The 15,366-nt window shown below is 32.6% G+C and overlaps 1 protein-coding gene across 3 annotated transcripts in view; it reads left to right on the top strand.

Moving 5' to 3' along the window:
- The window catches only part of ADAM18 (ADAM metallopeptidase domain 18), a 158,146-nt gene that overhangs the window by 40,191 nt on the left and 102,589 nt on the right, over nucleotides 1–15,366 (top strand). For all 3 annotated transcript variants that reach the window (XM_019032000.3, XM_055348950.2, XM_063709321.1), the window contains 4 exons: nucleotides 4,690–4,755; nucleotides 12,552–12,623; nucleotides 12,825–12,991; nucleotides 13,725–13,806. In XM_019032000.3, the coding sequence (XP_018887545.3) occupies nucleotides 4,690–4,755; nucleotides 12,552–12,623; nucleotides 12,825–12,991; nucleotides 13,725–13,806 (387 nt within the window). The remainder of the gene's footprint in view (nucleotides 1–4,689; nucleotides 4,756–12,551; nucleotides 12,624–12,824; nucleotides 12,992–13,724; nucleotides 13,807–15,366) is intronic.

Raw genomic sequence — 15,366 nt, 5'->3', positions numbered from 1 at the left:
CCCAGTGTTGGAGGTGGGGCCTCGTGGAAGGTGATTAGATCACGGAGGTGGTTTCTCATGGCTTAACACCATCCTCCTAGTGCTGTTCTCGTGGTAGAGTTCTCAGGAGATCTGGTTGTTTAAAAGTGTGTAGCACCTCCCCTGCTCTCTTTCTCCTGCTCCGTCCATATAAGACATGCCTGCTTTTCCTTTGCCTTCCACCATGATTGAAAGTTTTCTGAGGTTTCCCAGAAGCTGTCATGCTTCCTGTACAGCCTGTGGAACCGTAAGCCAATTAAATCTCTTCTTTATAAATCACCCAGTCTCGGGTATTCTTTTATAGCAGTACAAGAATGGACTAATAAAATTGCTTTGGCTATTCAGGCTCTTCTTTGGTTCCATGTGAATTTTAGGATTACTTTTTTCTAATTCTGTGAAAACTGATCTTGGTGTTTTGATAGGAATTGCTTGAATATGTAGATTGCTTTCGGCAGTATGGTAATTTTCACAATGTTGATTCTTCCATCCATGAGCATGGGATGAATTTCCAGTTGTTTCTGCTATCTAGGATTTAGTGTTCTGTAGTTTTTCTTGTAAAGAGCTTTCACCTCCTTGGGTAGGTATATTCTTAATTATTTTATTTTATTTTTGCAGCTGTTGTAAAAGGGATTGAGATCTCGATTTGATTCTCAGCTTGGTCATTGTTGGTGTACAGCCATGCTACTAATTTGTGTACATTGATTTTGTAACCTGAGACTTTACATAATTCACTGGTCAAATGTAGGAGTCTTCTAGAGGAGCCTTTTAGGGCTTTTTAGGTATATGATTATAACATTGGTAGACAGACTTAGCTTGACTTTCTATTTTCCAATTTGGATTTCCTTTATTTATGCCTTTTGCCTGATTGCTGTGGCTAGGATTTCCAGCACTATGTTGAATAGAAGTAGTGAAAGTATCCTTCTTTGTCTTTTTCCAGTTCTTGGGGAATGCTTTCAGCTTTTTACCCATTCAGTATGATGCTCTCTGTGGGTTTGTCATATATAGCTTTTATTATTTTGAGGTATGTTCCTTCTATGCCTAGTTTGTTGAATTTTTTTATTATAAAGAGATGCTGGATTTTATTGCTTTTTTCAGCATCTGTAGAGATTATTATTTTCAATTTTTTATGTGGTGAATCACATTTATGGACATGCATATAGTGATCCATCCCTCCTGCATCCCTGAGGTGAAACCTTCTTATCATGGGTGAATTATCTTTTTGATGTGTTATTGGATTCTATTTGCTAGTATTTTGTTGAGGATTTTTGCATCTGTGCTCTCAATACTTTGCAATAGTTTCAGTAGGATTGGTATCAATTGTTGTTTGAATATCTGGTAGAATTTGATTGTGAATTCCTGTGGCCTTGGGTTTTCTTTGGCAGTTTTTTAAAATTAGTGACTCAATCTCATGGATGGATATTGGTCTAGTCAGGATTTCTCTTTCATCTTGATTCAAGCTAGTAGGGTTGTGTGTTTCCAGGAATTTATCCATTTCTTCCAGATTTTCTAGTTTGTGTGCATAGAAGTGTTCATAGTAGTCTTGGAAGATCTTTTATATTTCTGTGATGTCAGGTGTAATATTTTCATTTTTGTTTCTAAACCTTCTTTTAATCTTGTCTCTTCTTGGCTAATGGAACTAATGGTCTATTAGTTTTGTTAATCTTTTCAAAGAACCAAGTTTTCATTTCATTGATCATTGTAATATTTTTGTTTCAATTTCATTTAAACCTGCTCCGATCTTTGTTGTTTCTTTCCTTCTGCTTGTTTTGGGTTTGGTTTGTTCTTATTTCTCTAGTTCGTTGAGGTTGAGATTTAAATTGTCAATTTGTGGTCTTTCAGTCTTTTTGATGTAGGCATTTGGTGCTATAAACTTTCCTCTCAGCGCTGCATTTGCTGTATCCCAGAGGTTTTGATAATTTGTATTACTATTATCATTCATTTTGAAGAATTTTTAAATTTTCATCTTGAGTTTATTGTTAACCCCAAAATCATTCAGGATCAGATTGTTTAAAATTCTAGTATTTCTATAGTTTTGAGGGTTCCTTTTGGAGTTGATTTTTAGTTTTACTCCACTGTGTCTGAGAAGATACTTGATATAATTTTGATTTTTAAAAAATTTATTGAGACTTATTTTGTGGCCTATCATATTATCTGTCTTGGAGAATGTTCTATGTGCTGATGAGAAGAATATAGTTCTTGGGTAGAATAGTTTGTAAATATGTGTTAGGTCCATTTGTTCTAGAGTATGGTTTAAGTCCTATGTTTCTTTGTTGACTTTCTGCCTTGAAATCTGTCTAGTGCTGTCAGGGGAGTGTTGAAGTCATCCACTATTATTGTGTTGCTGTCTATCTCTTTTCATAGGACTAGTAGTCATTGTTTTATGAATGTGGGAGCACCAAAGTTAGATGCATGTATATATGCATATATATTTAGGATTATAATATCTTCTTGTTGGATTGATCCTTTTGTTCTCACACTGCTGATAAAGACATACCCGAGACTGGGTAATTTGTAAAGTAAAAAGATCTAATGGATTCACAGCTCCACATGGCTGGGGAGACCTCACAATCATGGCAGAAGATGAAGGAAGAGCAAAGGGACATCTTACATGTCAGCAGGCAGGAGAGCTTGGGCAAGGGAACTCCCGCAGAAGATCTCATGAGATTTATTCACTTCAATGAGAACAGTATGGGGGAAACTGCCCCCATGATTCAATTATCTCCACCTGACCCCACCTTTGACAGATGGGGATTATTACCATATTTGGGTGGGGACACAGTCAAACCATATCAACATCCTTTTGTCTTTTAAAACTGTTTTTGCTTAAAAGTCTATTTTATCTAAGAATAGCACCTCCTGCTTGCCTTTAGTTTCTGTTTGTCTGGAATGTCTTTTCCACCCCTTTGCCTTGAATCTATAAGAATCTTTACATGTTAGGTGAGTCTCTAGAAGACAGCAGATGTTGGTTTGTGATTTTTTTTTATCCATTCTGCAAATCCGTGTCTTCTAAGTGGTGTATTTAGACCATTTACATTCAACATTAATATTGAGATGTGAGATACTGTTCCAGTCATGCCGATTGTCACAAAGATACTTTGTATTCTTCATTGTGTTATTGTTTTATAGGTCCTATGCATTGTATGCTTTCAAGAGGTCCTATTCTGGTGTATATTGACATTTTGTTTTAAGATGTGCAACTCCTTTTAGCATTTCTTCTAGGGCTGATCTAGTAGTAACAAATTCCCTTAGCATTTGGTTGTCTGAAAAAGACTTTACTTATCCTTCATTTATAAAACTTAGTTTTGCTGGCTACGAAATTCTTGGCAGAGTTATTCTTTATAAAGAGACTAAAGATGAATGTCAACACTTCTTGTTTGCAAGGTTTCTGCTGAGAAAGTTAAACTTTTTAGTCATTAAATATCAATTTTAATAATTATATAATTTTGATTATTTTAGTGCCCCCTTTTCTCACTCAACATTATTTCAGTTTGAGCAATAAGTTGTATGGTCATGCAATAGTATGATCACAAAAAACACACCAATAACGAAAGTTTAAAAGACCAAACTCACATATTTTAGAATATTGAAAAAAAATGAGAGTCCCCTTTTTTACAAAATTGCAGTATACATGTATACACAAAGAGAGGATATATAGATGGATAGATAAATAAACATGTATGTCTTGATAGATGATAGACTGATAGATTTAGATGATGAATTGATAGACTGATAGATCAATAGATAGATAGATAGATAAACAACAATAGATATATGAGATGAGGCATACTTTACTTTCCCATGGAAATATAAACCAACCTATTTAAACAGAGACTCTATCCAGTAAGTTTGGGTTATTTGTTTGCTTGTTTACTTATTTTAACTCAGACTATTCTATTGCAGATTCAACACCCTCTTTACTCTTGTATTTTGTGGCCAGTAAATATGCTTAGATCAAAGAAGAAATTTCTCTGAAGTTTCTATATGTGAGAAGGCACTTCAGCTTGTTAGAAATAAAGCTCATGTAAAATTATCAATAAAGTGTTAAATGAGGATGTAATAATTGATGATTTATAGGTGATAATCATATGAGTACACAGGGAAGAACAGAATGTAAAATATCAGAAATAATTCAATAGGTCCAGAGCATAGGCTTTGTGTGTCATTTGATATAAAGCAATAATTATTGATTGTGCTAACATAATAACCTATAAATCATCAATTATTAATAGACAAATCACAATATTTACCTGAATTTCAGTGTAGACTATGAGTTCTCAAATATTTCCTATATCTTTATGAATGGACAATTTTCAGTATGCCACAGTTAGTGTTGCTATAGTCCTTCATAAGACAGTCAGTGAAAAATGTTCAAAGTGTAGAGTTGTCTGCAGATGAAGACAGCATAAGGTGTATTTTTATGTTTATGTTTTTTTTTTCTCATTCAGCATTAACAGAGACTAGACCCTTACATTACTCTGGCAGGTTCATTGTAAATATTTTAAGCTTGGAATATGTTTTGAAGTAAAATTTTCTACATCGGAATTAATTTTTATACTTAAGTCCTCATGAAAATCTTATATGCAATTTTTCGCTGTCTTTACATGTCATCTTTTTCTCTTAAATTCAATACATGTTAACATTTTATAAATCCCTGTTGTTGTTGTTTTCCAGATAAAAAATCTTTCAAAACTATTACCCCAATATCTGGAAATATACATTATAGTGGAAAAAGCTTTGGTAAGTATGCTTTCAAGAGGTCTTTCAAGAAGGAACTAAGTATGCTTTCAAGAAAGAACTTTCCTTCTTGCCTTCCTGTCTTCTTCCTTTTCTCTCTTCCTCCTTCTTTCCCTTCCTCCATTGTCTCCTTATTTTCTCCCTCTCCTCTCTTTTCCTCCCCTCCCCTCTGTCTTCCCTTTCCTTCCTCTACCCCTCCTTCACTCACTCCCTTTGTTTTCCTCCCTCCCTCCCTTCCTTCCTTGCTTCCTTCCTTCCTTCCTCTTTCTTTCACTCTTTCTTTCTTTTTATAACTTAGTGAAAGTTTTGTTTTAATTTTAAAGACATAATACAATTTTCTTAATATTTTAAAATAAAATATATTTTATTTTAGGGGTGTTAGATAAATCAACATTTGTGACCTTTTACAACCAATTATGAGTAACAGCCCAAACTAGCCTAGAATGCCCTACACTATCTGCTTCCTCCACTCCAGCTCAGTCAGTATCTCTTTGACTTTAACTCCTAATGGGCCATCCTTTCTCTTAATCTGCTCCATCCTTTCTGGTCACATTGTTTTATTGAATACACATTTTTACCATCTTATAAAGCATATTCACTTGATATTTTCTCTTTTGCAAAGTTTTCAACTAATTCAGTTTGTTGCCTTAATGTCATTTTAAAACCTTTATTGCTAACAAAAATTTCACTTCAATAATAGTAGTGTTTATATTTTTTGTTTATTATTCTTAAAATATGTTGCAGCATAGTTTTTGAATAAATACACTTCTGGTTTTAAATGTATATTTATTTTTAAAATTAGTACTATTATGTATTTACTAAATGCAAAACACAGACTAATCACTGGAAATTCTACTTTCAAGAATTCATATTTTAATGGAAAAGACAGATATGCAACCCAATAATTATGATGCACTACTTACATTATGTATGTGTATATATAAGTTATATATATACTTATATATCTATATATATACTCACAAAGTAACAGGATAGAATTGAGAAAGATGTAGGAATTGTTAAGGAAAGCCTTCATAGAATAGATTTTTAGATGAATGACTAGCATTTAGCAGATAAATATAATACAATCAGGTAGATCCAAAAGTGTAAATTGTACATTATATATTCTATAGCATCTAGGTTATTTTGTTAATATAATGTCTTTAAGATTTATTCACATTGTTGCCCATAACAGTAGTTTATTTCTTGTATACTAACATGAAGAATACCACAATTTGGTGCTATTATGAATAAAATTGTTATCACCAATCTTGCTCATGTCTTTTGGTAGACATAATTTCTTTTGGTATCTGCCTAGGAGTGAAATTGTTATATCATGGGATTAGTATGTTACCTTTAGACAATATTGGTAAACAGTTGAAAAGTTATTATAGTAATTTCATATTCTATCAGCATTGTATGAAAGATCCAGGAATTCTGTATCATTACAAACAGTTACAATTTATAAACTTTTAAAAATCTTAGCCATTTTAGTGGATATATAGTGATATCATATGGTGGTTTTTAGGTGCATTTAACACATGATTGAGTTTGAGCATATTTTCATACCATTGTTTACTGTTTGGATTTTTTGAAGAGTAAATATATAAGTTTTTACCCACTTTAATAGATTCCTTACTATTTTTTGGGGATTCCTTATATATTCCAAATATGAGGACTTTTTCAGATAGCTGTATTAAGGCTATTTTCTCCCAGTCTGTGGCTTAATTTTACACTCATTTAATGATGTCTTTTGATAGACATGCATTCTGAACCACAGTTAATTTAAGTCCAATTTATGTTTTCTTAATTTCCTTTTGTTTTTAAGAAATATTTTCTTATTCCAAGGACATAATTTTACTTTCTTTCATATCATTTTATGTATTTTTCTTTACCTTTTAAAATAAGTTTTATGGTATATTTTTAATTGAGAAATGTGTACGCTGTGAGGCAGGGTTCTCTTTTTTCCATATAGACATCCATTTGCTCCATCTCCACTTACGGAAAATGTCTCTTACTCCATTCAGTTGTGTTAGCAATTTTTAAAAATTATGTAGTAGAATTGTGTGTGGCCTATTCCTTAGGTTACTGTTCACTTCCATTGCCCTATTTCTGGTTTATTGAATCAATAATTCACTGTGTTCATTACTGTAGCTTTATTGTTATATAATTTATTTGGTTTTGTCCTTTTTCTAATCTTAATTATTCCTTTGACTATTCTGGGCCCCTTTTATTTAAATCCATTTTAGAATCACCCTCTAAAATTTTCCAAAAATACTGTAATTTTGATTTTGGAATTGCGTTGAATGGTTAGCTCACTTTGGAAAGAATTGTGATCTTAACAATATTGAGTCATCCAATCTCTGAATAAGGAGAACCCCCTCACATACGTCTTTACATTTTTTGTTAATTCCTTTCGTTAGTGTTCTATAGTGTTCTTGAACATCTTTGTTAGTTTTATTGTTATGCATTTGATGATTTTGTGATGCCCTAGTAAATGGTATTCTTAATTTAACATGTAAGTATTTTTGCCCTGGTTTATGAAAACATAGTTGACACACAATTTATCTTATATCCTGTTATTTTTTGCAAAATTTACTTGTTAATTCTTGTGTTTCATTTTTTGTAGATTTTTTAATGTTCTATGTACACAATCATATTATTTATGAATTTTAATTTTTTAACTTCAAATTTTAATTTTTTATTTTTTTCTTTTCAATTTTTACTCCTTTTTGCATTTATGTATACATGTATTTAGTAATTTATCTATTTATTTTACTTTTATTTCATTTTATTGTTTTATTGTCCTTGCTTGACTCTGCAGTACAGTGTTAAATAGACTGATGTGTATATTCCTAAATTTTCCCTTAACTTACAGATTAACGATTTTCGCTAAGTTTCATGTTAGCTCTTAGTTTTTGGTAGGTGATCTTTATAATATTGGGAAGGCTCCCTTATATTCCCTGTTTTCCAAGATTTTTGTCATGGATAGCTGTTTTTCATCAAATTTTTTTTCTGCTCTTACAGAGATAATCAATGGATATAGAGAACCATACTTGTGTTTCTAAAATACACCCTACTTATCACATTTTAATCAATTTTTACAAATAACTGGATCTTTTATTTAATATTTTGTTTTTGATTTTAGAGTTTATGTTCATGAAATAATGGTATGCTATATTCCTTTCTTATAAAGATTTTTCTCCTTGTTATCAAGATTATCCTAGCCTCATCAAATAAGTTAGTGAGTTTTCTTCTTCTTATAGTCTCTTCGAGAATTTAGATATTATGAGTATGACCCCTTCCACATATAGTTGGAAGAATTTACTCTGAAACCCTGTAGACCTTAAGTTTTCTTTGAGGAAATATTTTAAAGTACACATTAAATTTCTTTACATATGATATACATAGGGAAGTTGAGATTTTCTTTAAACTTGTTTTACTTTCTACAAGTTAGATTGCTATGGTTTGAATGTGTCCCCTTCATAATTCATGTATTGAAACATAATGGCCAATGTTATGACTTTAAGGCATGAGGCAATTCTGTCATGAAAGCTTCTTCCCTCATGTATGGGATTAAGTCTCTTATAAAAGAGACTTCATGCAGCATTCTGTAGCTTGCCTTTCTGCTTTCCTCCCCACGAGGACATAGCAAAAAGGTCCTCACCAGACCTGTTTGTGGTGCCTTGATGTGAGACTTCTCAGCCTCTAGGACTATGAACAATAAATTTGTGTTCTTTACAAACTACCCAATCTGTCATATTCTGTCATAGCAGCACAAATGGACCAAGACAGAAATTGGTATCAGGAGTGGGTGTTGCCATTGCAAATGCCTAAAAATGTGGAAATAGTTTTGGTACCTGGCAATGGGTTGAAGCAGGAGCTGTTTTGAAGTAAATAATGGAAAAAGCTTGTATTACTGCAAATGGAGAATGAAGGGTAATTCTGATGAGAGCTCATAAGAAGAGAAGTAGGGAAGTTGTGAATCTTTTTAGAGATTAGTGGTTATGAACAGTTTTTAGAAATTAACTTAAGTGGTCATGAACAGAATGCTGGTAGAAATATGGACAGTAAAGGCTGTTCTTATGAGAGCTCAGATGGAAGTGAGGTCCAAGGTATTGGAAACTGGGAGAAAGGCCACTCTTGTTATAAAGTGGCCAATCACTTGGCTGAATTATGCCCATGCCGTAGAACTTTATGGAAGTCAGAACTTAAGAATGATGAAGTCAGGTATTTGGCAAAAGAAATCTCTAAGCAGCAAGGTGTTCAGGATGCTACATGGCTTTTCCTACTTATTTATAGTAAAATTTGAGACAAGATAAATGGTTTAAATATGGATTTTATAATTAAAACGGAAGAAGAATGTAAAGATTTGAAAAACTCTCAGCCTTGCCCTGTAAAAAAAAAAAAGGTGGGGGATGGGGGGTTGGGGGAAGTATGTATGGGAGAGAATAGCAAGAGTGTGTCAAGTGACCTTTAAAGAAAATTTGTGTGGATAGAGGAAGTCAGCTGCTATTTATCAACACAAGAGGAGAATAACCCCAAAGACATTTTGGAGATCTTCAAGGCTGCCTTCCCATTACAAGCCCAGAGTGCTGGGGATTTGTAAGCAAGACAGGTTAAAGACAGAAGCCAGAATGCTTATAGGACCTTGAGACTTGCACACCAGGGCCACCTCAGGTCTAAGATCCTTGCATCACAGCCAGGCACTTCTCTGCTGCCCTGGCTTTAGCTCAGCTGGGCCCAGGTACATCTCAGACTGTGGTTTCGAAGGGTGCAGACTGTGAACCTTGGCTGTGTCCACCTGGTGCTAACTCTCCAGGCTCACAGAGTGCAAGAGCTGTGGTGGCATGGCTACTTCCACCTATAAGTCAAAGGATGCCTCACAGAGACCCCACTAAGGCAATGCCCAGCGGAGACATAGGTGCTGGGCCACCCACAACACCCCAGAACTATAGAGCCACCAGGAAGGAACACCTGGGAAAGCTGCATGCATGCATTTTCGATGTGTGAGAGCTGAAACATGGGCTGCACACAGCAAAGCTATTAGGGTGGTGCCACCGAAAGCCTTTGGGGCTCAAATCCCACCCCAGTGTGTCTCATGGGTGGGTCATGGAGTCAAGGAGGATCACTTGCAGGCCTTAAGATTTAATATTGTTTGCTCTGTTGGGTTTTGCATTGGCTTGGGACCTGCTATTCCCTTCTTCTTGACTCTTTCTTCTTTCTGAAATGGGAATGTCTGTTCTATGTCTGTCCCACCATTGTATCTTGGAATCATATAACTTGTTCAATTTCATAGACTCACAGCTGGAAATGAATTTGCCCCAGAATAAATCTTGCCTTGAGTCTTACTCATATAATGTTTAGGTGAGATTTTGAAATTAGACTTTAAAGTTGATGATAGAACAAGTTAGGATTTTTTAGGACTATTTGGATGGGATGAAGGTATTTTGTACGTGAGAATGACATGAATTTTGGGAAACTAGGGGCGGAATGTTAGGGTTTGAATATGTTCCTTCCAAAATTCAGGTATTAAAACTTAATGGCCAGTGTGATGGTATTAAGGAATGGGACCATTTAGAGGTGATTAGTGCACAAGAACTTCTTCCCTTACAGATGAGATTAAGGCCCTTATAAAAGCACTGTGTAGCTTGCTCTTCTGCCTTCTGCCATGTGAGGATACAGCAAGAAGGCCCTCACCAGACCAGATGCTAGCAACTTGTTCTTGGACTTCTCCACTCCCAGAAATGTGAGGAAATAGATTTCTCTTTTTTATAATACCCAGTCTGTGTTATTCTTTTGTAGCAGGGCAAATGGACTAAGGCATAGGTTTTCAAGTAGATTTTTAAAATGATCTAAATTATCAAATTTCTTAGAATGAATTTGTAACACATTCTTTTATCTTTTAAAAATTGGTATATTTGTAGTATCAGCATTTCTAATGTTCACTAATGATATTGGTGAGATATCCCTCTTTGCTCTTTAGTTGCATTTTATTATTTTGAACTTATTATTTTGAAAGAACTTTAGACTTACATGAAAGTTAAGAAACAGTAAAGATTCTTTTCACAACTTCTCCTAAGTTAACTTCTTATATAATCATAATATAGTAATCAAAACATAAAAGTTAATGTTTCTACATTATTAACAACTATTATAAAATTTTTGACATTTTTCCCACAAGTGTCTTTTTCCTAATTCAGTCCTCAATTATAAGATCCTACATTCCATTGAGTTGACATGTTTCTTTTTTCTACTCCAATCTGTGGCATTACTATGATCTTTGTCTTTCATGTACCTTGGCATGATTGGAGAATACGTGCCAGTTATTTTCTAGAAGTGTTTCTCAGTTTGGACTTGCCTGAATTTTCTCGTGGTTACATTGAGAATCCGTTTTATGTTTGACAAGAATATCCCAAAAAAGACCTTTTCTTGTTAAGCTGTTGTTAAAGCAGTGTTGGTTTCATAAAACAAATTACAATGTCTGCCCTTTTCCTACATTCTGAATGATTTTTGTACAAATGCCTTTACTTATTCTTTACTTATTATTTAAATATCTGTAACCATTAAGTTTTTTTTTTTTTTTTTTTTTTGAGAGAGAGAGAGACAGGGCCTCACTCTCTCATGCAGCCTGGAGTGCAGTGACAAAATCATACATAGCTCACCGCAATCTCGAACTTCTGGCCTCAACCAATTCTTCTGCCTCATCCTTCCAAGTAGCTGGGACTACAGGCATGCGCCACAATGCCTGGATAATTTTTTAAAATTTTTTAAAGAGATGAAGTCTCACCATGTTGTCCACGCCTCAGTCTCCCAAAGTGTTGGGGTTATAGGCGTGAGCTACTGCACCTGTCCAACAATTAACCCTTATATTTCTTTATTAACCTGATATTTTAATGGGAAGGTTTAAAATTACAGAATCCACTTTAATAGTTATATGATTATATATTCTTTGAACTTTATCTTTGGCCATTTTGGCAAATGCCATTTTAAATAATATTTTCAAATGTAATAAAATGTAATAAGTTATTGACATCGGTATTTTCGTACTTTATTATCATCCTTTGATATTATAATCCTCTTTCATTCCTGATATTGGCAATTTATATCTTCTCTCTAACCTTTTATTCTTTTTAAAAGTATATATGTTTAAGATGTATACATCATAATGTTTTTATATACATAGTGTTACATTTTTATGGTAAAAGTACCTAAAATCTACTCTTTTAGCTAATTTTCAGTATATAAAACAATATTGTTAATTGTAGTTCTCGCTTTGTACATTAGGTCTCTAGACTTACTTATTCTACATAACCCAAACTTTGTATCCTATGAATGCTGTTTCCACATTTCTCCCCACACTCAGCCCTCTGCCCCTTGACAACCACCTTTTCACTTTGTTTCCATGTATTTGAATATATTTGTTTGTTTTGTTTAGATACCACATATAAGTGAGATCATGTAGTATTTTCTTTTCTGTATCTGGCTTATTTCACTTAGCATAATATCCTCCAGATTCATCCATGTTTTCACAAATGACAGGACAACCATTTTCAAGGCTTAATAATATTTCTGCGTGTGTGTATTATATATATATGTATATACATAATATATAATCCATAAAATCTTAAGTCTCATATAAAATAGCATAGAATTTGCTCAAATCTACACACATTCTCCTATGTACTGTAAAAGAGCTCTAGATTACTTATAATAATATCTAATACAATGCCTAAATATCATTTCATTCACATGGATTCAAAATAATACTTTCATGAAAAATAAAATTTCTTTTTCAGTATGATTATATGGGATCTGAAATGATGGCTGTAACACAAAAAATTGTCCAGGTTATTGGGCTTGTCAACACTGTAAGTTTTTACTTTTTCACATTTCCATTTTCATGAAAGTTTCTTTAATATAATTTGGGTTCTATCGTGGCCAATGAATAACTTAAATACTTTTTATTAGTTTAATATTCAAAATACTGGAACATGTTGTTTATTTTTTAATGTACCTTTTAAATGTAATAACTTGTTTCTTTAAAAATGTACAATAAATCTTATTTTTAGATGTTTACCCAGTTCAAATTGACTGCTATACTGTCTTCCTTGGAACTGTGGTCAAATGAAAACCAGATTTCCACCAGTGGGGATGCTGATGATATATTACAAAGATTTTTGGCATGGAAACGGGACTATCTCATCCTACGGCCCCATGACATAGCATACTTGCTTGTGTAAGCACAATGTTCTACATTAATAAAGATATCTGCATAATTATTTTAAATTGGTAATTTAGTGAATTTATTGTGTTCTTCAGTTTTTTGTAAGCCCTTTTGAAAGTGTTTAAAAATTAGTAGCCTTTGTCAAAGAGGAGCTAGTGTACTTAAAAATATAATAAAAGTAACAATAATCAGTTTTGTATTAGAATAGTTTGGAGTGTAAGTATTATTTCAAAAACCTGCATTTCATGAACTTCTGTGATATTGACTTTACTACAGAAAACATATAATCCTTAGTTTATGAATGATGTAAAAACGGAGACTATTCAGTTAAAATTATTCATGATAAATTAATACATTTCATGTCTACTTTTTACTAGGAGGGATTTGTTTTTTTTTAATATTTAATATGTAAAAATGCTTATCTTTAGGACTAGTAAGATTGCTTCTTCCACAAATTAAAAATTATTTTCTCTTTAACTTTTGATAACCAAACTAAGTTGAATTTGAGCTAATAAAATTATATCCATTTTAGGAGATATGCAAGGAAATTACATTGGTATTAAAGTGAATTGATTAAAGTCAATGATTTTAGTATTTTGTATAGTTTATTAGATATTACCTAGTTTGAAGCTTTATATATTTGCAAAGTCATTTTTAAAATTTTATGTGAAGAAGGTTTAATTTAATGCATAAGCTTACAAATTGTTTTGCATAACTACGTTAATAAAAAATTATAATAATGTAGTTACAGGAAACATCCTAAATATGTGGGAGCAACATTTCCTGGCACTGTATGCAATAAAAGCTATGATGCAGGTATTGCTATGGTATGTAATTTTCATTCTTCTTTACATCACTATTTTTAGGCCTTATATTATATTTTGTAAGTATTAATTTAAGTAGTTAAATAGTATAAAACCACTTGATCTTTTTCTGTATATGTATATTCATTATTATTTTATTGGGACAAAATTAATAGAATCTCAGAAAGTTTATTTATTTATAAAGCTCAAACACAAAGAATATTATGTGAACAAACCTTAGTGTAATCACTCACCAACTGGTCATAATGGACACGAACATTTGCTTTAGATTTTTAAATAAATAAAGCAGTAGAGCAACGTTAAAGCCTCCTGCACATTTCCTCCAAGTTCAATAAATAGCAAAAATCATGAATTTGTGCTTGCAATTTTATGCATACTTTATGCTATTTTAATATATGAATGCATAAATAATATATATTGTTTTTAGATATTGAAAATTTGTATATTGATAAAACTGTTTCCTGCAAAATTTACAACCCTTAAATCATCTTTCTCAATTAGAAAATTTCTTCTTTGTAACCATATAACTCCATGTTAATTTCTTTTCAAAGAAAAGTTTTGTTGAAGTACAAAATATAGTATGTAGATAAAATTCCACAAGTCAAAGTTTATAGCACAATTAATTTTTATCGAGTTTATGCATAGGTATAAACACCACAAAGATCAAAAAATAGAATATTATCAACACTTCAGAAGGTACTTGTGAATCATGCGTCCTCCCACCTATTACCCATACCAAAGGAAACCACTATCCTATTTCCTTTGTTTAATTTTACTTCTTTTTGAAGTTTATGTAAGCAGAACACAGTGTGTATTCTTGCCTGCTCTATTTTGCTCAATATTATGTCTATAGCAATCATTTATGTTCTTATGAGTAGGAATAGTTTGTTCATTCTTTTACCATGTATTTCTTAAAAATATGCTCATGGAGTTTCCTGACTCTTCAAATGTGAGTATTATCTATTGACTTCCTATTATTGAAGTTAGAATGTAACATCTTAATAGTTCCATCATATCCATATTTTGACTGCTTCATTCCCCCTCTATAATTATATACCTCATTTGAATTGTGTCTTATTCCCTAATGAGCCAAGTAATGAACTAAGATTAAATTGCCTTGATTGTGTGCCTTTTTGTTCTTCCTAAGTTTAATAATTGCATTATATTGATTTGCGCAACAACTATTTAATAAAATTATACATTGCTTCTAGTTTTCTCCTTGTTTCAGAAATTCCTCTTTCCTTTCTTGGAGACATTCTGGAGAAATTGTCTGTTTTACCCATCTATATTACACTTGATGCATAGACAGGGTTGGAGAATTTTCAATCTGGTTTCCTTTGTATTATGTGTATACCTCTTTCATATTTTGATCATTTTGGTAGAAATGAGCTCCTATAATTTACTGACAAAGAAAAATGGGAAGTAAATTGTGTGAAAGTTATATGATAGACAAAATTTTAATTTTTTTTTAATTCCAACTTTTAAATTCAAGCGTACATGTACAGGATGTGCAGGTTTGTTACCTAGTTAAAAGTGTGCCATGCTGTTTAGCTGCACATATCA

This window comes from Gorilla gorilla, chromosome 7 (genome assembly GCF_029281585.2).
Source record: "Gorilla gorilla gorilla isolate KB3781 chromosome 7, NHGRI_mGorGor1-v2.1_pri, whole genome shotgun sequence".
In the NCBI taxonomy this organism is placed as follows: Eukaryota; Metazoa; Chordata; class Mammalia; order Primates; family Hominidae; genus Gorilla; species Gorilla gorilla.
Note: the sequence above shows the minus strand (reverse complement) of the source record. Positions and strands in the feature narration are given on the sequence as shown.